The 26341-nt window shown below is 38.7% G+C and overlaps 1 protein-coding gene across 2 annotated transcripts in view; it reads left to right on the forward strand.

The window, feature by feature from the left end:
* Nucleotides 1-25886, forward strand: part of LOC123498683 — a 144749-nt gene extending 118863 nt beyond the window's left edge. The window contains exons 7-8 of one of the 2 annotated variants that reach the window (XM_045246023.1): nucleotides 21507-21539; nucleotides 25761-25886. In XM_045246023.1, the coding sequence (XP_045101958.1) occupies nucleotides 21507-21539; nucleotides 25761-25764 (37 nt within the window). In that variant the 3' untranslated portion in view covers nucleotides 25765-25886. The remainder of the gene's footprint in view (nucleotides 1-21506; nucleotides 21540-25760) is intronic. The other variant, XM_045246024.1, reaches the window with a different exon arrangement.
* The last annotated feature ends 455 nt before the right edge of the window (nucleotides 25887-26341 follow it).

The following is a 26341-nucleotide window of genomic DNA, read 5'->3' on the forward strand; positions in this document are numbered from 1 at the left end:
GATAGATACACACAGCTGTACCGACATGCAAAAACAGCTCCCAGGGGAAGCACTCCAGCAGGCATTGGAACCTGACCTAGACTTTATGTGCAGGGTGGTAGGGGGCCATAGGATTCTCCCGTCTCCAAACGCCATGTTTTGAAAACCAAAGGTTTATCGAAACACCAATTGGCTTGAAGAGCTTGAAGATTTTTCTGAATTTAGAGAGGAAACCCGTAATATGAGGAGGCTGATAAATGTAGAGAGGGAGATCAGATACATGAAGGATGTGATGTCAAGTATGATGGAAAAACAAGATGAGTTAATAAAAGGAAACACTGAACTAAAAGTGAGATTAGAAGAATGTGAGAAATTAAGAGAAATAAATCAAGAGATGAAGTAGGAGATACAAGAAACAAAATTATATACTAAAGGCTACATGTTGTGACTATGAAGAATCCTTAAGGAGCCTACAGGAAAAAAATACAGGATGGGAAGGATAAAGTCGAGAATGGAATGGGAGAAACCAAATTGGTAGAATTACGAAATGCCTGGAATGGGAAGAAGAAAAAAATTACATTTTCAGAGGTAGTAAGAAAGCAAATTCAGGAAAAGACAAAAGACACTGTTGTACAAGTAATTAAGGAGAATGAAGATCTAGTGAGGGATACAGTGGATAAGAGGAAATGTATCTTAGTTTTTGGGATGAAGGAAAATAAAAATCCGAACAAGTTTGTGAGAAAGTGAGAAGAGAGAGAATTGGCTAAAATTTATCAAACAGGTCCAAGACAACACAGTATTTGGACCAGGAAGTGGAGGAAATGATTAGGCTGGGAAGCTTTAGTGAAGGGGGAAAGAGACCAATCAAAGTGAGAATGAGATTGCGGGTGGCGGTGGAGGAGATTATGACAAGAGAAAAGAAACTGGCTAATGATACTGAATTTAAGGATATATGGATAAAAAAAAGATATGAACCTGGAAGAGAGGGAAAAAGAGAAAGTGCTGAGAAATAAAGCTAAGGAAAAAAAATATTAAAAAAGGTTGAAGATTGAGAAAAAGAATTTCTATTGGAGGGTTCTAGATATGAAGAAAGAATAAGAAATGGTATTTTTGGAAGGAGGAGGAAGTCATGGAAGAGGCAAGAAATTAAGAGTGACTTATACTAATATAGATGGGTTGTTATCCAGTGTGTTAGAGGTTAGAGATTATTTGAAAGAAAAAAGACCAGATGTAGATAATAGAAACAAAACTAAAAGAGGAGATCCATGTTAGCTTTAAAGAAGAACAATATAATAGCTGGAGAAGAGACAGGAAGGGAAAAGGGGGAAGAGTGCTAATAATGGTTCGTGATAATGTATGTATAGAGGAAGTGCAATATGGTGATGGCATGGCGGAAGTAATGGGAGTAACAATCAAAACAGAGGAAATGGAAAATCATAGTTACGTATGTGCCACCTAAGAAAAATACATGGAGAACTGAGAAACATAAGGAAATGCAGAGAGGTGATTAAGTGACAAGATAATATGATAAGAGATGGAAAAATACTATTAGTGGGAGACTTTAACTGTAAAGGAGTAAACTGGAAAGAGATGGAAGATATGGTTAACACTGGATTGTGGAGCAAGGAGGTGTTACAGTTGATTATGGTGCATACACTGGATCAGTGGGTGGAAGAATCAACATGGTACAGAGGGGAAGAAGAACCTAGTATTCACAAAGAAGCCACAGCTCCTCCCAGCATATGATACCTTAATCCAATGGGAAGAAGTGATCCTGTAACATTAGTATTAGAAATGCAGGAATAAGATGATATAAGATACAGAAAAGACTACAAAAAAGAGAGATAAAATTATGCAAGAGCAGATTTTGAAAATTTTAGAATATTGAATAGAGGAACATTATGAACGGAAGGAAAATATTCCTACAGAAATATAACTATGGAGTGAAGAAATACCTACTTATCTATAGAGTTAAGAAAAGTATACACGCTTGGTACAATGCCAGATGTACAAAACCTAAAAATGCAAAAGATAAAGCTTGGAAGAAACTCAGAACACAGAGAAATGAAAACAAAAGACAGCAGTATAAGGATGCGAGAAATTAATATACCGTAATACTCCGCTTAACGAACGTTTGTCTAACGAATTTTTGGTTTAACGTACTATATAAAGTTAGACCAAAAAGTCCGCATAACGCACAACCACATCCATTTTAGCGAATTTTCTGGGTTTGAATTGGCTGGCAGAGAGATCGAACACGGCAGCTTCGCTGTGATTGTCTGGCTCCCCGCCTGTCTCTAGCGCTCCTGGAGCTGGATGCAAGATTCTTCAACAACCTCAGAGCAACCTCCTGTCGCAAAATGGCTTCCATGAACGCTTGGAGGGACGGTGGCGAGGTTGCTCTGAGTTGCTGGGAACACCACCTCTGGAGGTGGTGTTACTGTCTTATACAGTAATACTCCGCTTAACGAACGTTCGTTTAACGAATTTCCAGTTTAACGTACTACATAAAGTTAGACCAAAAATCCGCATAACGTACAACCACATCTGTTTTAGCGAATTTTCTGGGTTTGAATTTGCCGGGTGAGGGACCGAACGCGGTAGTTTCGCTGTGATTGGCTGGCTCCCTGCCTCTGTCTCTAGTGCTCCTGGAGCTGGATCCAAGATTCTTTAACAACATCAGAGCAACCTCTTGCAGTGAAATGGCATCCATGAATGCTTGGAGGGACAGTGACAAGGTTGCTATCAGGTTGCTCTGAGGTTGCTGGGAACACCACCTCTGGAGGTAGTGTTACTGTCTTATATATGCATTTATGTTCAAAAAACAACATTTCTATTAGCTTTTAACAAACCTTGCCCCCAAGAAAGGATTGTTTTGTAATGCATAAAATGAAATCTCACATGGAATACCAAAAAATAAAGCAGAGATGAGATGAGCCACAGACGAAGCGGGAGACTCGCTCCCACTCGGCCGCTTCTTCTTCTTGTGACCCTTTTGCTTGCGTGTTACTTTCATCATGATGTTTATGTTTTCACTCCTCTATTGCCTGCTATAATGGATATCATATCTTAGTATTCATATATGCTCATGCCACGAGGATAACCTTGACTCCGTGGCACTGAGTGATAGTGAATTACTAATGAAATACCGTGGTATTTCATTAATAATTCACTGTCACTCAGTGCCACGGAGTCGAGGTTATCCTCATGGCATGAGCGTATATGACTACTAAGATATGATATCCATTATAGCAGGCAATAGAGGAGTGGAAACAAATATCATGGGGAAAGACAACACGCAGGCTAAAAGGGTCACAAGAAGAAGAAGAAGCAGCCGAGTCGCCGCGAGTCTCCCGCTTCGTCTGTGGCTCATCTCATCTCTGCTTTATTTTTTGGTATTCCATGTAAGATTTCACTTTATGCATTACAAAACAATCCTTTCTTTGGGGCAAGGTTTGTAAAAAGCTAATAGAAATGTTGTTTTGTGAACATAAATGCGAGAATGTGAGAGAATTTGTACTAAGCTCCTCTAACTTCCAATGGCTCATGTGACATCATAAAAGTAGTGGTAAACCGGTGGCTCAATATGCTGCCAAACGTATATATAATTTTTTTTTTTAACCCATGTGGTATGTTGGGGACCAGCCCAGAACGCATCCCCCCTATTTCTATTATTTCCTACGGGAAAATTACGTCCGCTTAACAAATTTTCACTCTACGAACAGCTTTGACATCCCCTATCCTGTTTGTTAAGCGGAGTATTACTGTACTGTATATGCATATATATTCACAAAACAACATTTCTATTAGCTTTTTACAAACCTTGTCCCCAAGAAAGGATTGTTTTGTAATGCATAAAGTGAAATCTTACATGGAATACCAAAAAATAAAGCAAGAGATGATGAGATTGGCCACAGACGGCTGAGAATCCAACGACTTGGCCGCTTCTTCTTCTTGTGACCTTTTTAGCTTGGCTTGTTGTCTTTCACTCCTCTATTGCGTGCTATAATGGATATCATATCATAGTATTCATATACGCTCATGCCATGAGGATAACCTGGACTCTGTGGCACTGAGTGATAGTGAATTACTAATGAAATATCGCGGTATTTCATTAGTAATTCACAATCATTCAATGCCACAGAGTCCAGATTATCTTCATGGCATGAGCGTATATGAATACTAAAGATATGATATCCATTATAGCTGGCAATAGAGGAGTGAAAACAAATTTAATATCGTGGTGAAAGACAACATACCGAGCTAATAAGGTCACAAGAAGAAGAAGAAGCGGCCAAATCGCAGGAGTCTCCGCCGTCTGTGGCCAATCTCATCATCTCTGGTTTATTTTTTGGTATTCCATGTAAGATTTCACTTTATGCATTACAAAACAATCCTTTCTTGGGGGTAAGGCTTGTAAAAAAGCTAATAGAAATATATATATATATATATATATATATATATATATATATATATATATATATATATATATATATATATATATATATATATATATATATATATATATATATATATATATATATATATATATATATATATATATATATATATATATATATATATATATATATATATATATATATATATATATATATATATATATATATATATATATATATATTTTAACCCATGTGGTATTTTGGAGACCAGCTCAGAACGCATCCCCCCTATTTCCATTATTTCCTATGGGAAAATTTTAAAGTATACGAGACTTATCGTAGGTCAGTTGAAGTATGCTTTGGATTTTAGGAGTCAAATCACCTCTGCCGTAGTGGAGATTTTTACATGAGATAAGCCATCCGCGCACCGGGCCAGTCAGACTTAAAAGCCACGAACACCCACATGATATCAGCTAACATGTTATTAATCATAAATACAAGTAATCCTTGTAATACATTTGAACAAGGGTGGGAAGTGGTGGGCATGTAAAAATCTCCACTACAGCAGAGGTGATTTGACTCCTAAAATCCAAAGCATACTTCAACTGACCTATGGTAAGTCTCGTATACTTTATAATTTCACTTCGTCAAATCACCTTCTGCCACTTGGAGATTCCTACATGAGGCTTTAAACCCATGTGGGTGTCGTGCCTAAACAACTGCCTCTCAAAAGCATTGTAATATGGGATCAAAAACCACGATCCTGCATTGGAAATTTCATTATACATAAATTCATTATCACATGAAGTTCACTACCCATTACAATTGAACCTTTATACCAAATTTCATATACATCTGTATTTTAAGAGAGTAACAAAACCACTCTGGCAATTCCAACTTCTGCCACACTACCTTTGTCCCAATAAACTTGCAAAAGTAATTTTTTAAGCAATTTTTTCAATATCCAAACATAAGAATACAATTGTAACACAAATGAGTAACCAGCCTACTCCAACACTGCTTCTTGAAAAGAGTCTACTTCTTTAACAATTTGTTTGTCATAGTACTTTGCAAAAGTACTTTCTCGTGTCCATCCCGCTTTGGACATAATACAAGTGATGGGTATTGACATAGCCTTGGCTTTAGATACTGCAGCAGATCTAACACTACCTGCTGTAAATCTTGATGTATCCACTCTTGACCTATAAAGCATTGTTTTAATCCATTGGGATATGGAATCTTTAGTAACCGGCTTGTGTGGTTTAATGTAACTGATGAGTAATGTATCGTTGAACTGGGAAAACTCCTGTCTGAGTCCCTCAGTCCTTTCCAAATAATGTTTCAATGTTGCACAAACACATAAACGTGAGTTCCTAGAATATGCTTGAAATTCAACAGTCCGTTTATTAAATGTAGGCCTACACTGCTTAATGTTTCCCCTTAAATAAACTGAAATGAAATCTTTATCTATGTGCATACCCTGTGTACACAACAGATGCAAAGTTTGTACTCTAGCTGCTTGAGTCAATGCCATTAGCATAACCAATTTCAATGACAAATCCTTAAGTGTCAAAATGTGCAAAGGATACATAGATGTTAACATTGTCAGAACTGGCTGAACATCCCATGTTTCCGTGTATCTAGTTGATGGTGGTCTTAGGTTAAATATGCCCTTCATGAACCTGATGACTAATGGATGGTTACCCGCTCTGCATCCATTCACGACAATCCCTAGTGATGAGAGGGCACTTCTTGCAGTGTTGACCGACTCATAACCCACATTCCTGTTGAAAGTTTCAGATAGAAAATTTATGATGTTTGAGACAGTGGGATCAAATGGACTAACGTCCCATCTATTACAAAACTGTGTCCATCTCTTAAGGTGTGGTCTATATTGTTTCCCCGTCCCCGGTTTCCACGAGGCCAGGATGATGTTCGCACCTTCCTCAGAAATACCTCTGCTTTGCAGGTGCTGCCTGATAGAAGACACGCAATCAGTTGAGTGTGCCTCATAATCGGATGTTCTTCCCCTGAAGATGGGTTCACTAGCACCTCTCTCTTTTGCGTGATGAGGCGAGGGTGATTTATCAGCATCCTAACTAGTGTGCCCATCCATGGTTGTGATAGCCACAGCGGGACCACCATCCACACTCTCGCCTCTTCTTCACTTAATTTCTGCAGACACCTAGCGATCAGTGAAAAGGGTGGAAAGATATATGAAAGCTTAAATCTAGACCAGTTTAAAGTGAATGCATCCAAATATGTTGCACCTGGATCTGGGTTCCAAGAGCAATAGCAAGGTAGTTATTTATTGAGCCTTGATGCAAACAAGTCAATCACTGGAGTACCAAAAATAACGCATAACTGTTGGAAAATATTAACATTGAGTTTCCATTCATGTCCGTCCTTAACTAACCGAGACGCCAAATCCGCCAACGTGTTCGCCTTTCCTGGGATGTGAGAACATGTTATCCAAGCATCATATGTGATGCACCAATCCCAGATATTGGTGGCTATCTCATTACAAATACTAGATTTTATGCCACCCATTTGATTAACATAAGTCATTACAGTAGTATTGTCACAAAAAACCTTAATGTGTTTTCCTTTGAGAACTGGAGCAAACACTTGCAAAACTAATAGAATGGCCTTAAGCTCCAATGCATTAATGTGCATCAATCTTTCTTCAGCTGACCAACTACCGGCGACAGACTGATGGAGAACATGGCCTGTGTTTGAAGCGTCTGTATAGACGTCAATGTCCGTGCCTGTTCAAAAAATTTTCCTATTCTGTCTAGAAATGTTATTAATCCACCATTGAAGGTCAGATTTCATACCCTTTGTAATTCTCATGTAACTATCAAAGTTCCCTTGTTTGATTTTCAAAGCTGCAATTTTTTCAGCTTCCAAATTCCTGTATTGTAGCTTGCCAAGCTCCACTGCTGGAATGGCAGCAACCAGTAGACCAATAACTCTGGCTACTACCCTGATTCTATCTGTACATTTATTTCTTAAGTGTCTCACAGGCTTGCGTGATTTTCTGAATCCTGTGTTGTGGCAATGAAACAGTCATATTATTAGTATCAATAATATTACCCAAGTATTCAATGGTCTGAGTGGGCTCCAGCACAGACTTGTCCACGTTAATGCAAAAACCTAGTTTATGAAGTAATTCAATGGTATCATCTACACAAGCCAGACAGCCTGTCCTAGACTTATTACAAATTAAAGAATCATCAATAAAACTAGTAATTATATGGCCTTTTTCTCTCAATGCAGCAAAAACTGGCTTCATTAATTTGGTGAAAATTCTTGGCCCTCGGAAATACCATTAGGTAAGCACGTGAACTGATAGATGAAGTCTTTCCATTTAAAACATAAATATTTCTGTTGTTCTTCTGCCACTTTCACTGTGTAATAAGCGTGTTTGAGATCAACTGAAGCTAGATAGTCACCTGCATTAATAAGCCTAATGGCTTGCTCAAAATTCTCCATCTTAAAATGTTTATATGGAATGTGTTTGTTAAGTTCACTTAGGTTGAGCACCTCCATCCTTTTTAGGTCTCAAGAAAATAGGAGAAATAATTTCCTCCTGACTCTTCTTTGTCATAACAATAACCCCTAGCTCCAACAGTTTCAAAATCTCTTTATCAACAATATTAAATTTATTAGCTAATTCATGCAAAAATGAATCTTCAATATCATTGACATTAATGTCCAGATGGCAGTTTTGTACCATGTCTAGAATAACTGGGTCTTTAGTAATTTCCAACCACTTATGTACAAAATAATGCAGTCTGCCTGCCACAAAATGTTGCTAACCTGATTTATCGTCAGGGCCTTTGTTGACCCCGACCCTTGGTGTTTTTTGGATCCAGGTCCTGTCATGCCGAGTACTGCCTTCTGGCTACCTTGGAAACTCCTCTGTGTTCCGTATGGCTGGAATCTTGCTGTGTGGCTCCTGATTGCTGCCTTGCCCCAGAAGCTCTGTGTTCTTCCAGAAGTGGACTTCCATGGGAAGAAAGGCTTCTTGTTGGATAACTTAACTTTCAATTTCACAATTTCCTCAGTCTGTTTAGTTGATTGAGAAATATCATCCCAAACAGAAAACGGGTTATTGGCACTCTCTCAGAGCACAGATGTGCGTATTTGGGATTAATCTCTCTCTTCATTATGCATCGCCTTGCCAAATTGGTCCTGAAATTGGCATGACCCAGAAGCGCCAGTGCACCATTAATCTTACTAACCTCTTGTACAGCTGTGTGTTACTAGTATTCTGCGCCAGGTTATCCAACTCCAAGAGGGACTTTGTTATAATGGTACAGGCAACCCCTGTTTAACGAAGGTTCACACAACGAAATTTCGCTATAACGAACTATAACGTTATAACGCTATAACGTTTAACGAACACCAAACTCGCTTAAACGAAGTTTTATCCAGGTAATTTTTTTCCAAATTTGAAAGCCCCACTGTATTATGCAAGCTGACAGGCTTTTAAATACATCAGGAGCTGCTGGTACTAAGGCCTGCCTCAGGAGAAATCCTGAGACACCTGTAGAATAAAGATCAAGATCAAGCCTCTCGTGGACAACACAGGCTCTGCTGATACAAAGGCCTGACTCAGAAGAAATTCTGTGTCACCTGTAGCATCAAGATCAAGATCAAGATCACACGCACCACTCACTACCCAGTCAAAACATAACAGCGTCACCAGCAGCTCATCTTCCTTAGTTCAACTTACCACCAAAACCCCCTGCAATGTGGCCTAACGTTCCTAAGAAGACCAGGAAGTGTCTTACTCTCGAAGTGAAGCTGGGTATTATTCACAGACAAGAGAAAGGCTAGAAAACTAATAACATTGCTTCCCACCATGGCTTGACTCCATCTACTGTCTACTATTTTCAAGTCAAGAGACTCTATCAAGAAGGCTAGTGATACCTCACCTTCCTTGCAAGCTAAAAGAACCACCAGAACTCGTGACTCTACAATGGATAAAATGGAAAGCCTTGTGGAAATATGGTACATAAGTTTTGTATGCAGTACCATGATACGCACTTTGTGTACATTGCACAGGTTGCCGGTTAGTGTATTTCCCGTTTCACTCTCCCTCCCTTCATAAAGTTAAGATCATCAACATTATAAAGTTACGTACATACATACATTAGTGTACATTATAATGACTTAAACTAAACTACCTAAATGTTTAACTTCATAATTTTTACTTTCATTAAACTTTTTACTGTACTATGATGCACTCTCACTTTGCTTACTCTCAATGGAAGTTCAAATCAGGGGTTAAACTTGTTATAATCAGTTCGCTTAACGAAGTGTTTTTTAGGAACGTAACCCCTTCGTTAAACGGGGGTTGCCTGTACTTGCAGAAATAATGTTGGCACTTACCTCCATGAGGCGAGAGTCATCTTTCTTGGCATCCGTTTTCAAGGCTGCCGTGATTTGCGGGTTGCACTCTACAGGTGCCAGGGCAGGACAGTTGTTGGGATGCCTGGTAACTGTATCTTCTGTAACGGCTTTATAATCCTCCTCCTGCAGTCCTTTTTCAAAAAATAAATTCACCATAGCTGCCACCTTAGGGTCAATATCCTCATCAACACTGTCTGTGGGACCCAGAACTTTGGCAACCTGCAATAAAACACTGCACCGATGAGGAACCTCTCTAATCTCACCGTCCTCCTCATCAGTGGAGACCACAAACCCAGAAAAAGTCGCAGGCGAAGCAGCTGCCTGCAACCCTGAAGTACTTGCCTGGTAATTTACTTGGTGCGTGTGTGGGTCAGGGGACTTGTTAGCCGACAGTTTAGCCACTTCACCTTTCAAATGCACCAGTTCTTTCATGACCATTTGCCAGGAAGGAACATTTTCCTCATGAACTGGGGACGTCTGTGCACGTGTGTGCCGAACTGGTTTGTTTACATCCTGGTGGCGCCGAATCCGACTGTCATGCACCCTCTCCAGCCTTGCCTGGGAGTTGTTCGAGCTATCCATTGACCTCACACTATCCCTTGATGACCCAGTGGCACTCCTCCTGCTGTTACCATGGCAGGACACCTCAGGTGGCAGGGCTGTGCCGTCCTCCAGCCCTGACATGACTGACACCTGCACCCAACAAGCCAAAAGCCTGCATTAGCCCACAAAATTTACTAACTTGGCAAATTAGCAGGCCCATCCCAATGCCCTATGGCAGGCCCATCCCATACCATAGATCTAACCTGAGTATATAGGGCAAAGTATCTGTCGTGACAAATGCCGATCGAAGGAAACACCGTGGAATACGATGACCACGTCTGAAGTACACGTCTGACCAGCACGGGAACTGTCCAGCAACTGAATGACCGGTGCGCGGATGGCTTATCTCATGTAGGAATCTCCACGTGGCAGAAGGTGATTTGACGAAGTAAAATTACGTCCGCTTAACGAATTTTTGCTCTACGAACAGCTTTGACACCCCCTATCCTGTTCGTTAAGCAGAGTATTACTGTATTAGAATAAGGAGAGAAGAAGAAAGACACTTTGAGAGAGATGTGGTGCGAAAAAGCAAAGATGCACCCAAGCTTTTCTACAAATTTATAAATGGTAAGATAAAGAATAAGGAAACAGTACAAAAAACAATTAAAGGAGGGAAGACATAGCAAACAGCAAAGGAAATGAGTGAAATAATGAATGAGAGTTTCAAAACTGTGTTCACTCAAGAAAAGGAATTTACAGAAACAAATAGGACATTGCGTTACCAAGGATTGCAGGAAATCATAGTGCAGAAGGAAGATATTGGAAGACTACTAGATAATTTTGATGTCAGAAAAGCAATGGGGCTGGATGGTATATCAGGCTGGGCAGTAAAGGAATTTAAAGAAGAGCTGTTAGATCCAATTTAGGAAATGGCTACAAGTTCATTAAAAGAAAGGAGAGTACCACTGGAATGGAATATTCTAAGGAGGAAAATCAACTAAGCCATTAAATTACAGACTGGTGTCACTTATGAGTGTCATGGGGAAGATATGTGAAGTTGTTATTAGAAAAAAAAAAGAGTTAAATATCTGGAAGAAGAGCAGATTACATTGAATGGACAATTTGCGTTCAAGACAGGAAGGTCGTGTGTCAAACTTAAGTTTCTACTCGAGTAGTGGAAAGACTGGAGAGCAGAGATGGATGGATGGACATGGTATACCTGGACATAAAAAATGCTTTTGATAAAGTCTCTCATGGCAGACTACTTTGGAAATTAGAGAGCACAGAAGGATTGAGAGGAACTATATTGGATTGGATAGGGGATTACTTGAAGGACAGAGAGATGAGAACTGTGATAAGAGATACATTCTCATCTTTGAGTAAAGTAACAAGTAGAGTGCCACAAGGATCAGTGTTAGCCCCCGTTATGTTCCAGGTATATGTAAATTACATACAGAATTTCTTTGCCAACAATGCAAAATTGCTAAGAGTAATCAAAACCTTAGAGGACTGTTTGGTGCTGCAGGTAGGTATAAACTAAATTTATGAGTGGACTAAGAAGTGGAAGTTTGAGTTCATTGCCATGAAATGTCACGTAATGGAATTAGGAAAGAGTAAGAGAAGACTTGTATGGAACTATCTGATGGGAGAGGAACAAATAATGAAGATTAAAGAAGAAAAAGATCTGGGACTAGTTATACAAGAAAATCTGAACCCCCGAAAAATACATAAGATATTTGGATTAATATGTAAAATATTGATTAATATTAGAGTGGCATTTCATTACTTGGACAAAGATATGCTGAAGGAAATTATTACGAGCATGATACATCCAAGGTGAGAATATGCAGCAGTAGTGTGGTCACTGAGCTTGAAAAAGGATATAAGATTAGAACAGATCCAGAAGATAACTACAAAAATGGTGTTGGAACTATAGGACCTAACATATGAAAAAAGGCTGAAGGAAATGGAACTGCCAACCTTATAAAATAGAAGAGAATGAGGAGACCTAATAACAATGTATAAAATAGTAAATGGCATTGAAAAGATAGACAATGAAGATCTGGTGCTGGTGACAAAAGAAGCTTGAAGAACAAGAGGATATGTAAAGAAGATTAGGATGAGGCAGTGTGTGAAGGATATTGGAAAATACAGTTTTCTATATAGAATGGTGGAAAAGTGGAATGCATTGAGTGATGAAGTTGTTATAGAACATAAAGTGCATAACTTTAAAGAAAAATTGGATAAATGGAGACATGGTGACAGGACACTATGAGCCCTGCTCGGTTGAACCCAAGGAATAATGGAGAAGAGCGCTTATGTGAAGAAAATTCTGGAGTTAGAAGGTAAAATTGAAAAACTGTTTGAAAAGTATGAGGGCCTGGAAACGAGTTATGACAATGTGTGCAATGGAGAATCTCTAGGAAAAGTGATGGAGAAGCAGGCTGAATGGAAAAAAGTCAGGAAGTGGAAAGAAAGGAGGTAAATTACAAACAATCATAGGTAAACACACACACACACACACACACACACACACACACACACACACACACACACACACACACACACACACACACACACACACACACACACACACACACACACACACACACATGGTCATTGAGGAGATGAGGGTGGAGTGAGACGTTCAGCAGAGGAAGGACGCGATACCGCTCGCTACCAATAAGACCGAGAATCAGCTGATCTTCACTACCTTTGTTTGGGTTTACAGTGGCCTGGGCGATAAGTGTGGACTCATTTTTCCTTTCATGAATACAGTGTTAAATAATAATGAGTAATCAGGTAACAAGAGACCCATTGAACTATAGACCAGTGTCACTTACAAGTGTGGTAGCTAAGATGTGTGAGAGGGTGGTGAAGACTAGATGGACAGACTTCTTGGAGAAAAATGACATACTTTGTGAGTGTCAATTTGGTTTTAGGAAAGGCGTTCATGCGACAAACCTGATATGTTACTATTCGAGGGTGATAGATGTAATACAGGAAAGAGATGGTTGGGCTGATGGAATATATCTGGATTTAAAAAAGGCCTTTGATAAGGTACCACACCAGAGACTGATCTGGAAACTTGAAATGGTAGGAGGAGTGCATGGCAGTTTACTAAAATGGATGGAAGACTTTTGGTAGGAAGAGAAATGAGAACAATAATTAAGGACAGACCATCAGAATGGGGATTGGTGGAGAGTGGAGTTCCACAGGGATCAGTGTTGGCACCAGTAATGTTCGCAGTCTACATAAATGACATGGTGGATGGGGTGTCCAGTTATGTGAGCCTGAGAAAGATATTCCATCTAAATGCAGGTATGTGACAAGGAAAGAATGAAAGCTGATGATGACAATGTTGGTGAGGGAGGAGGAGAATTTGAAGGCTTTGATAAGGAAACGCAAACTTCACTGTTTGATAGAGTCTTAACTATCGAACGTAAATTAGATAAATTGATAAAGGAGAGTATGGGAATGAAAGAGAATGAAGAACAGGATAAAGAGCTCCAGAAATTGAAAGAAAGGATAAAAAGAGTGGAAGAAAACGAAACTAGGCTAAGAACCGAAAATGAAGAATTAAAAGTCCAAATAGCGAACTATAAGAAATTGATGGAAGAAGGACTCGGTAAAGCCGAGAAAGAAAAAGAAAAGCTAAAAGATCTAGTTAACAAAGAAGAAGAAAGAGTACAAGACGTGATTAAAAAAGAAGTACAGGCATGGAGAATTCAAGATAAGAAAGACAAGGAATCATTTCAAAAAGTATTTCAAGAACAGATAAAAGAAAGAGATGAAAATATGACAAGCAAAATTATAGGAGTCCTCAAGAAAAAAGAAAATTTAGTAAGAGAAATTGCAGAAAAAAAGAAGAGTGTAATTATTTTTGGACTGAAAGAAAAAAATGTTAAATATAGACCAAGAAGGGAAAAAGACGAAATGAAATCAGTAAAAGACCTACTAAAACGTCTGAATGACGAGAATAGACAGAACTTAGAAGAGGAAGTAGAAGAAATCCATAGAATGGGACCATATCAAGAAGGAACAGTGAGACCAATTAAGATATTACTAAAATCACAAGCAGCAGCAGAAGAAGTACTATATAGAAAAACGAAACTCAAAGAAACAGAAGGTTGCAAAGATATATATATATAAAGAAAAATAGAAACGAGGAGGAAAGGAAGAGACAATGAACTGGTGGCAGAAGGAAGAGAAAAAAATAATGAAAGGTCAGAGGAGGAGAAGAAGGCATTTTTTTTGGAGAATTATAGGAGACAGGATAAGGAAATGGTATATAAAAGAGAAAGAAGAGAAAAGAATGGAGCAAGTTTAACTATAAATGATAAGAACAAGAGATTAAAAATGATGTATACAAACATAGATGGGATTTTATCTAGTAAATTAGAATTAAGAGATTACATAAAGAAAGAAGAACCAGATATTGTATGCCTGGTGGAAACAAAGTTAAATGAGGCAATAAAAATAGACATAGATAAAAGGTATAATATATGGAGAGAGAGAGTGGGTAAAGGAGGAGGAGGAGTCATGATGATGTTAAGGAAGGAGATAGTGGTAAATCAAGTGGAGTTTGGGGAAGGAAAATCAGAAATACTGTATGTTAAGATGCATATTAACAAAAGGAGTTAACAATCATTGGAACATATGTGCCACCAAAAACAAACTCATGGACTAACCAAGAATATAGAGACATGATAGATGACACAATAAGGAGTCTTACAAGAATCATTAAGGAAAGGAGAAAAGTGATATTGATAGGAGATTTCAACTGTAAGGAGGTAGACTGGGAAAATTATGAAAGTGGTATGGGGGAAGATGCCTGGGAGATAGATTCCTGAACCTAATGATAGATAATTTGATGGTCCAAAGAGTAAAGGAAAACACAAGATTCAGAGGAAACGATGAGCCGGCAAGATTAGACCTAGTTTTTACAAGGGATATACCAATTAACGATGATATAAGATACAAGTGCCCATTGGGAAAGAGTGACCATGTAATATTAGAGATGGATATAGAAGAAGGAAAGGAAGATAGAGATGAATCATACAAAGGAGACCGATTAAATTACAGAAAGGCTGATATTGAGAATCTCAAGAACTATTTTAAAACGTAAACTGGGAGGAGATGGAAAACTCATTAACGGTTCAAGAGAAATATAACTTATTTTTGGAAATATACAAAACTGGGGTCAGGGAATATGTTCCGAAATATAGACCTAAAGAAGAAGGAAAGAAAGATTGGTTTAATGCAAGATGTGCTAGGGCAAAGGAGAAACGAGATGGAGCATGGAAAAGGTGGAGAAGAAACAGAAATCCAGAAAATAAGGAAAACTTCAAAACAGCAAGAAATGAATATGCTAAGGTGAGAAAGGAAGAAGAAAAGAACTATGAAAAGGACATTGTCGAAAAATGTAAGGAACAACCAAAATTGTTCTACAGATTCATAAATGGAAAAATAAGACAAAAAGAAACAATAGAAAGGTTAAAAGGAGAAAACGGAATGGTGGAAGACCCAAAAGTATGGCAGAACTGTTAAATAGTAAATTTCATGAGGTCTTTACTAAGGAATCCAAATTTGAAAGACCACAGGGTAATAGAGAGACTGTCTATATGAAAGAGATTAAAGTAACCAAGCTTGAAATAAAAAGTTGATGACGGAATTGGATGAGGAAAAGGCAATGGGACCGGATGAAGTCTCAGGCAGAATACTGAAAGAATGTAGGGAAGAACTAGCAAGTCCAATATACAACATCATAAAATGCTCAATAGAAAATGGAACAGTGCCAGTGGAGTGGAAAAGAGCTGAGGTGGTTCCCATATATAAGAGCGGAAGGAAGGAAGAACCTTTAAATTACAGGCCGGTATCACTAACTAGTGTAATATGCAAGATGTGTGAAAAAGTAATAAAGAAGCAATGGATCGAGTTTCTTGAAGACAACAAAATATTATCAAATAGCCAATTTGGTTTTAGAAAAGGTCGGTCATGTGTGACAAATTTATTGAGTTTCTACTCTAGAATAGTTGATAAAGTACAAGAGAGAGAGGATGGGTTGACTGTATTTATTTAGATCTAAAAAAGGCTTTTGATAAAGTGCCACATGAAAGATTACTATGGAAGTTAGAGGAGAAGGGTGGCTTAAAAGGAAGCACATTGAGATGGATGAAGAATTACTTAAGGGGGAGAGAAATAAGGACGATAGTTAAAGATATGAAGTCCAAGTGGAGAACAGTAGACAGCGGAGTGCCACAGGGTCAGTATTGGCACCAATACTTTTTCTCGTATATATAAATGACATGCCAGAGGGAGTGAACAGCTACATAAATCTGTTTGCGGACGATGCGAAACTGTGCAGAGTCATTAAACAAAAAGAGGATTGTGAAATACTACAGGAAGACTTAAACAAGATCTGGAAATGGAGCAAAAAATGGGAGATGGAATTCAATGTGGACAAAAGCCATGTCATGGAAATGGGAAAAAGTGAAAGACGACCAGTGGGAATCTATAAGATGGGAGATGGAGTAGAACTAGAAAAAGTAAAAAAGGAAAAGGACTTGGGAGTGACAATGGAAGAAAATAATCAACCGGTTAGCCATATTGATAGAATTTTCAGAGAGACGATAATTTGCTAAGGAATATTGGAGTAGCATTTCACTATATGGACAAGGAAATGATGAAGAAATTGATAAGTACTAAAATAAGACCTAGATTGGAATATGCAGGAGTTGTGTGGACTCCCCATAAAAAGAAACACATAAGAAAATTAGAGAGACTACAAAAAATGGCTACAAGAATGGTTCCAGAATTTAAAGGGATGGCATATGAGGAGAGACTAAAGGCAATGGATCTACCAACCTTGGAGCAGAGAAGAGAGAGAGGATCTGATACAAGTTTATAAATTGATTAACGGAATGGATGAAGTGGATAATGAGAAACTGATCCTGAGAGAAGAATATGACTTTAGAAGCACAAGATCGCATAGTAAGAAACTAAGGAAGGGACGATGTCTGAGAGATGTTAAAAAATTTAGTTTCCCGCAAAGATGTGTTGAGACTTGGAACAGTTTGAGTGAGGAAGTGGTATCAGCAAAGAGTGTACATAGTTTTAAAGAAAAATTGGATAAGTGTAGATATGGAGACGGGACCACACGAGCATAAAGCCCAGGCCCTGTAAAACTACAACTAGGTAAATACAACTAGGTAAATACACATACACATGGTTAGCATGCTCGGTTAGCAAGCTTGCTTCACAACCGAGAGGGTCTGGGTTTGAGTCTAGGGAAACGGCGAGATAAATGGGCAAGCCTCTTAATGTGTGGCCCGTGTTCACCTAACAGTAAATAAGTACAGGATATAACTCGAGGGGTTGTGACCGCGCTTTCCTGGTGTGTGGAGAACGTTGTGGTCTCAGTCCTACCCAAAGATCGATCTATGAGCTCTGAGCTGGCTCTGTAATGGGGAAGGCTGGCTGGGTGACCAGCAGGCGACCAAGGTGAATTACACACACACTCCGTCACGACGCCACACTGTCAAGACGTTGCTAAGCAGCTCCCAGGGAAAGCACTTCATCAGGCGTTGCAGCCTGACCTAGACGTGTGTACAGGGGGTAGGGGGACATAGGGTTCTCCTGTCTCCATAATAAATAAGATTTGGATACCGTGTAAACAGAAAAATGGAGAGAGAGAGAGAGAGAGAGACAGAACTGGGTGGCAGAGCCAGACATATGACATCAAAACAAATGCCATGTTGTGAAAATGAGCGATTTATTGAAACACCTGTTTGACTGAGGAGATTGACAGATGATAATACGAATAAGGACTTTTTTGGATTTAGAGATGAAAGAGGCAATATGAGGAGGCTGATAAACAAGATACATGAAGGAACTGATGTTGAGTTTAATGGACAAGCAGGACAGACTGGTTCACATCCCTTTATATTTATAAATCTTTAGATTTGGTATCATTGGCCAGCTTCCCTTTTCTTATTATAATTTCCTCCACTAACACCTGTCATCTCATTGGTCTCTTATCCCCTTCACTAAATCTTCCCAACCTAATCACTTCTTCTACCTCTTGGTCCAACTCATGTGTGCTGTCCTGGACCTGTTTGGTAATAGGTTTTGCCTATTCACGCTCTCTCATGAAATTTTTTTTTTTCTTCATCCCCAAAAATTAAGAAACATTTAATCTTATCCAATGTATTTCTCACTAGATCTTCTTTCTCCTTAATTACTTGTATAACAGTGTCTTTTGTCTTATCCTGAATTTGCCTCCTTACTACTGAAAATTTTACTTTTCCTCTTATTGTTCATGTTTCCAGGCATTTTGTAGTTACTCCAGTTTGCTATCACCCATTCCATTTTCTACTTTGTCCTCCCCATCCTGCACTTTTTTTCTGTGGGCTCCTTAGGAGTCTTCATAGTTGTAACATGTAGCCTTTAGTATATAATTTTGTTTCATTATCTCCTGCATTTCCTCCTTCATCTTGATTTATTTCCCTTACACTCTCATATGCCTCTAACCTCACTTTTAGTTCCGTGTTTTCTTTTATCAGTTAGTCTTGTTTTTCCATCAAATGTGACATCATCTTCCTATCTTATCTCTCATTCCACGTTTATCAGCCTCCTCATATTGCCTCTTTCCTCTCTAAATCCAGAAAAGTGCATGTCCGTATTATCATCACTCAATCTCCTCAGTCCAACAGGTGTTTTGCTAAATCTCAGGTTTTCACAACATAGTGTTTGTTTTGGTCCCATACATTTGGCCACTCAGCCTAGCTCTTTCTCTCTTTCCATTTTCCATTCTATATGGTATCCAAATCTTATTTTGGAGACAGGAGAACCCTATGGCCTCCTACCCTCCTGTACATACATCTAGGTCAGGTTCCAATGCTTAGCAATGTCTTGACAGTGTGGCAGCAGTGGCGTGTGTGTGTGTGTATTTACCTAGTTGTATTTACCTGTTGTATTGTACAGGGTTCAAGAGGGGCTCATAGTGTCCTGTCTTCATGTCTCCATTTATCCAATGTTTCCTTAAAGTTATGCACATTATGTGCTGTAACAACTTCATTATTCAGTGCATTCCACTTCACCGTTCTGTGTGGCAAACTGTATTTTCCAATGTCCTTCACACACTGCCTCATCCTGATTTTCTTTACATGACCTATTGTCTTTCCATCTTCTGTCACCAGCACCAGGTCTTCCTTGTCTATCTTTTCAATGCCATTGACTATCATGTACATTGTTATTAGTTCTCCTCGTTCTCTTCTGTCTTGTAAGGTTGGTAGTCCCATTTCTTTAATCCATTCTTCACATATTAGGCCCTTTAGTTCCAGCACCATCTTTGTAGCAATCTTCTGTATCAATTCTAATCTTTTTATATCTTTTTTAGAGCTCGGAGACCACACCACAGCTGCATATTCCAGCTTTGGGCTTATCATGTTTGTGATGATTTTTTCATATCTTTGTCCATGAATTGAAATGCCACTCATATTTTATATGATATACCAAATATCTTGCTTATGTGTTTTTTGGGGTTCTGATTTTCCTGTATAATCACTCCCAGATCTTTACTTTTTAGTCTTCATTACTTGTTCCTCTCTCATCAAATAGTTCCATACCAGTCATCTTTTGGTCTTTCCTAGTTCCATTACATGACCTATCTTGGCATTGAACTCCAATTTCCACTTCTTACTCCACTCATAGATCTTGTTTATATCATCCTGTAACAGCAAACAGTCCTCCTGGGTTTCGAGAACTCTTAGTAGCTTTGCATCATCAACAAGTAAATTAATGTAACTGTTTATCCCATTGTGAATGTCGTTTACATAAATCTGAAACATAATGGGGGCTAACACTGACCCTTGTGGCACTCTGCTTATTACTTTAACCCAAGATGAGTATGTATCTCTGATCACAGTTCTCATCTCCTTGTCCTTCGAATAATCCCTTGTCCAGTCTAACAAATTTCCTTGCAGTGTGTGTGTGTGTGTGTGTGTGAGGGGGGGCATGGGTGTGCGCAGGCACCTAATACGTATCAGTTTTTCTTCATAGGCAATATCAACTGGTATATATTTAACAATCAAGTGATGAATAATGCAATAGTGTATTTCTAGGAACTGACAGCTGCTTTAAATAATGAACACCTTCCTGATGCAAGATACCATAGTCTACCAAGTTGACCGAACAATTAAATGTTGCTTTCATTTTATTATTTTTATCCATCAAAATAAGTCACTTATAAGACTGCTCACAAGAATTTAATTAACAGCACATGTCAAAATACATTCCTAAACCATACTTACTATCATCCTAATCCATAATTCATCTAATCTTTTAACGTTCCCAAGTAGCTTGTTAGTATTGAGTCATTAGGGAGCTTTAAAATAGCAGTTAAATTGATGGAAGAAGATGGTGTATGGAAATTGGCTGGTAGGTTTCATGCAAGGACTGTCATATGTAAATCTGATGGGTTCTTATAGCCTCCCTTATTTTCTTATGTTCTTAAGGACATGAGCTTGACTCCATCCTATTGAAATACAAATTCATAAGTAGATAAGTAAATACTACTATTCTTTCTTTTGTTTTTGCATTTAGTTTAAAGTTCATACCTTAAAATTATACATCAAACAGTAGTGAATGCCACATAGAGCTGACGACATCTTCCAGCTTCCATTATTTTCGTATGTTCTTGTGTCATCATAAGTGATTCTACAGTAGTGTAGCCATACAGAACAGTTACATGGTACCACGATACTTTCAGATATATTTTTTCCCCACAGATAGCTCTTTTTCCCAGTTTTGCTCTACAACCATAGAGGCTTTTTTTTCTTTATCCCATCCTGTGTTCATTTGCATTTCATTCTCTCTCTCTCTCTCTCTCTCTCTCTCTCTCTCTCTCTCTCTCTCTCTCTCTCTCTCTCTCTCTCTCTCTCTCTCTCTCTCTCTCTCTCTCTCTCTCTCTCTCTCTCTCTCTCTCTCAAGAAGTTACATGTAAGCATAACTTAGAGTCTAATATCAAACTAAATTGCTTTTGTTAAGTGTGACACATGAATTTCTAGGAAACCTTCACTACCTGTATTTATTGCCTAATTATGTATTGAATGTCTTTTTTTCCTGTCATGATGAGCTTCTGAAAATTTCTCTCATTCATAGACTGCTCAAGGGTCAACCAGAGGAGAAACATTGGTCAGTATATGTGCATTGTTGTTAGTTTTGCTACTCAGTTCGTTTTTTAAAAGCCTTTAGAAATTATGAATGATAAAATATTTAGAAAATTTAACAAAATAAAGTAGTAAGAGCCTATTTATGAGCTGAGAGACCTAAGCTTCACCCTTTTACTGCTATGGTCTTCCATTTGATAATACTTAGAGTATTGGAAATTTGCTTGTCTATATGAAAAAAAAGAGAATAGGAAGTGAATATTTGTCCTTATTTTTTAGGACACCATATTAACTAAAGAATTGAGAAAAAAAAGGTCTAGCAGTGAAAGGGTAAGATAGGATTATATAATGACTTTCATGAGATAGAAATACTTAGTAATTGTGAATCCTTGATATGCTGTAAGATAACTGTATTGCCATATGTAACAAGGCTGATGACACTGCCACTGGTGGTTCGCATTTTGACTGATGGCTTCCATATTTAGTGAGTGAGCTTGGTGCAGTTCCATTGTTTTGCTGGCCATGTATTATGTGCATAATATGCCTTAAGATACTGTCACTTGCTCTTGAGATGCATTGCTTAAGTTTACTGACCTTTTTACAGTCAACTTGTTCTATGTTCTTATGCCTCTTGCACAATGAATATTCTTGAATACAGTAAAGCCTTAATGTAAAGAACTTTTAGAGGAAAACCTTCATTGTTATTTCTTTTAATTGCCTACTTTATGGTCATTACAGGAAAATCTTTTGACAAAGCCCCATATTTTGAAATGCCTCTGTAAAAGGTTATCACTGGTTAAAGGTGTTTAAGCCCGCCCAGGCTACTCGTAGTATGTGATACACCTATTACACTTTTACCACTATACTTTATTTCATAACGGTCTCCCTCAACGTGGCATCATACTTATTTCTGGGTAGAGCCAGGGTCGTTAAACACTTAACACTATTTTAGTTTATTGCACACAAAGAAACACTCGCAACTGACAAAACAAATACACATACACCACAACTGCAAAGAAACACAACCACACCACAATGAAAGAAACACAACCACACCACATTGACAAAGGAACACAACCACACCACATTGACAAAGGAACACAACCACACCACATTGACAAAACACACGCACACCACAACTGCAAAGAAATACAACCACACCACAATGAAAGAAAGACAAACACACCACAATGAAAGAAACACAAACACACAACAATGATAAAGAAACACAACCACACCACAATGACAAATAAACACAAACACGCCACAATGACAAAGAAACACAATCACACCACAATGACAAAACACATGCGCACACAACTGACAAAAGAAAACACACGCACACAAACAACTGACAAAAGAAAACCCACGCACCCACAACTGACAAAACACACACACACACACACACCCACCACTGACAAAAGGAAGCACTCACACCCACCACTAACAAAAGGAAACATTCACACCCACCACTGACAAAAGGAAACACTCACACCCACCACTGACAAAAGGAAACACTCACACCCACCACTGACAAAAGGAAACATTCACACCACCACTGACAAAAGGAAACACACACCCACCACTGAGAAAAGGAAACACACACCCACCACTGACAAAAGGAAACACTCACACCCACCACTGACAAAAGGAAACACTCACACCCACCACTGACAAAAGGAAACATTCACACCCACCACTGACAAAAGGAAACACACACCCACCACTGAGAAAAGGAAACACACACCCACCACTGACAAAAGGAAACACTCACACCCACCACTAACAAAAGGAAACACTCACACCCACCACTGACAAAAGGAAACATTCACACACACCACTGACAAAAGGAAACACACACCCACCACTGACAAAAGGAAACACACACCACCACTGACAAAGGAAACACTCACACCCACCACTAACAAAAGGAAACACTCACACCCACCACTGACAAAAGGAAACACTCACACACACCACTGACAAAAGGAAACACTCACACCCACAACTGACAAAAGGAAACACTCACACCCACCACTAACAAAAGGAAACACTTACACCCACCACTGACAAAAGGAAACACTCACACCCACAACTGACAAAAGGAAACACTCACACCCACCACTGACAAAAGGAAATACTCACACCCACCACTGACAAAAAGGAAACACTCACACCCACCACTGACAAAAGGAAACACACTCACAACCACCACTGGCAACAGCGAGCACTAAGTACCGAACAGTTTCCCCACACACACGCACAGCACAGAGTAGAGCACAAATTCTACTTTGTCAAAAGTTTCGAAACACTGTCTCTCCACTACTGGCAAGGCGTCACAAAGTACACAGCACAGTTTTTACACTTTGTCAGGCAGTCCCAAGGCACTGTCTCTTTACTGTGGAACACTATGTTAGAGGAACGGGTAGCAGACGGGAGGGGCCACACAAGCACATGCGGCGTGGATGGCGACGAGAAGTACGCACGTTTTAATTGTGTAGCCGTGAAAAGCCAAGTCGTGGCTTGCCATGGAGGAAAAGCAGAAGACGGTCTGCCTGCCTCTCGCAGCAAGTACACAGCTCGGTTACCCCTACAGCAGTGAGAACAGGGCGAGGAGCTGTAAGTTCTTCCTTGCCTTGAGCATGTCTGCCTAGCTCTTGTCCTGACAGCTCCACGTTACCTCTCTTCGACACGGCTCATACCCTGGCTCGCGATTCATGACGTCAGTGAACCAACACATGATTGTTAGGCAGTCCTTGTAGTGGTGACTGCCCTTGCCAGGAGTGAATAAATTGTGACAGCCTCTCTCTCTTAACTATTTTCAAAAGCCAGATATTCTTTTTTTTCTTTCTTTTTCTTTTCTCCTAACCAGAACCTTTTGAAAATATGGTTTTAAATTGTTGTTGTTTTTTTGGTGGAGGGGTTCATTCGGTGATATTTATTCAAGCAACAGTTAATTTTAATTTCACTGACGTTTTTGTGCACATAGTGAAAATTTGTTTGTTATTATGTATTTAGTCTTGAGAAGCCTCTCAGAGTTTGTTATTTTTGCCTTAGTACCTTAAATCTGAGGCTTATTTAGTAGTCTTCAAGCATTTGTTACATCCATTATTCACAATGTCAGTGTTTGCTTTATCAGCAGTTTACTGTACTCTTGATGCATCCTTGGGTGTATTTGGTGTGGTGTTCATTAAGGCTGAACAAATTAGTTTTCTTCTTTTTATTATTTTGCCTGTATCTGGTGTTATGAGACAGTGGTGCATTGTGATGTATGTAGTGAGAACATTTGAATATCTTCCAGATATACAGAAAATAATAGAAGAATGAAATAATGAGAAACCTAATTAAGACGTTAAAGACAGCTGAGTAAGTAGCATAGAGTTGGATAGAGATTTTAATGAAGACCTTAGAGGAAAATTGAAAAGTCATATGCATAAGAAAAAAGGAAGTGTGCCTTATAAGTCTAGTTGTGGGAGTCACTCAAAGCTGTGTAGGTGATGGGGAAGTCTTATCTAGCACTCTCGAGGAATGTTAAGTCTATGATGAACATAACAATCATTGTTTCACTTAAGCACCTCTGAGACATAATGGGCAATGGAAAAACACATGATGCCTTACTCACTATGGACCTAGCTTTGGATGATCACAATATGAAGTGGTTGTTTTTGTGAAAAATTAGTTTTTTTTTTGTTTTGGGACATTGAAGTCTCATCCCAACCACTCACTCAAGTTCTGATTTTTATTCATATAACCATGGCATAAATCTTTGCTGTTTTGCATTGCTATGATATGTCATCATCATTTTTTTTTTACGGTAAGGCCTATAGCACCCGTAGGCACACTTGAAGAGTGTATGGGAAGCGCTGTTCAGCTTCCGCCCATTAGTGGCGCAGGCAATTTTATTTATAGTGGTACCCATATTAGGGCCCATATCACCGCCCAAGCTCATCTTGAGTGTAACCACCTAGAACCTGGGTATCATGGTGACATGTAGGTAACTTTAAACCACTCGACAAATGGCAAAGTGTTTTAAGGCTGTACGTGGTGGGATTCGAACCTACGCATGGACATCTGCCCGATCCCACGCTTACCACCTTATCCACTATGCCACCGCCTCCCTATGTGGTTGACTGCTGTTCTGTGGAGTCTATCATAGCCACTGTGTATAATTCCTGTGTTTTCATTTAATGAGAGATTGATTGATTAATTAATTGATTGATTGATTGATTGATTGATTGATTGACAGGTGATGGCATCTTTGCTGGAGGGCCTCAAGGTCAACAATCAATTCATGGAAAACTTTAACCCTAAAACAAGTGAGCGGATGAGACGCAAGAAGAAGAAAGTGCAGTATTTCCACAGCTCAGGCAGGTTAGTGAATAACTTAATATTATTATCATCATTATTTATGTTACTATTATTATCATTAGTAGTAGTATTTTTAGTCTTGTGTGGGATTACCAACCTGTTATATATATATATATATATATATATATATATATATATATATATATATATATATATATATATATATATATATATATATATATATATATATATATATATATATATATATATATATATATATATATATATATATATATATATATATACATACATACATACATACATACATACATACATACATATATACACACAGTAATCACCTGCGTATCCGGATTATAGCAGCCAAGGCCTTGGCGGATACGCGAAATATCTGGATACACGGAATTTCCTCTCCCAACCCCTTATAAATTGAGAAAAAAACATGTACATAACCCAAATGGGTAAGAAAACAATGAATAGAGGCACATGAAATGTATAATC

Source organism: Portunus trituberculatus, chromosome 48 (genome assembly GCF_017591435.1).
Source record: "Portunus trituberculatus isolate SZX2019 chromosome 48, ASM1759143v1, whole genome shotgun sequence".
NCBI classification, from domain to species: Eukaryota; Metazoa; Arthropoda; class Malacostraca; order Decapoda; family Portunidae; genus Portunus; species Portunus trituberculatus.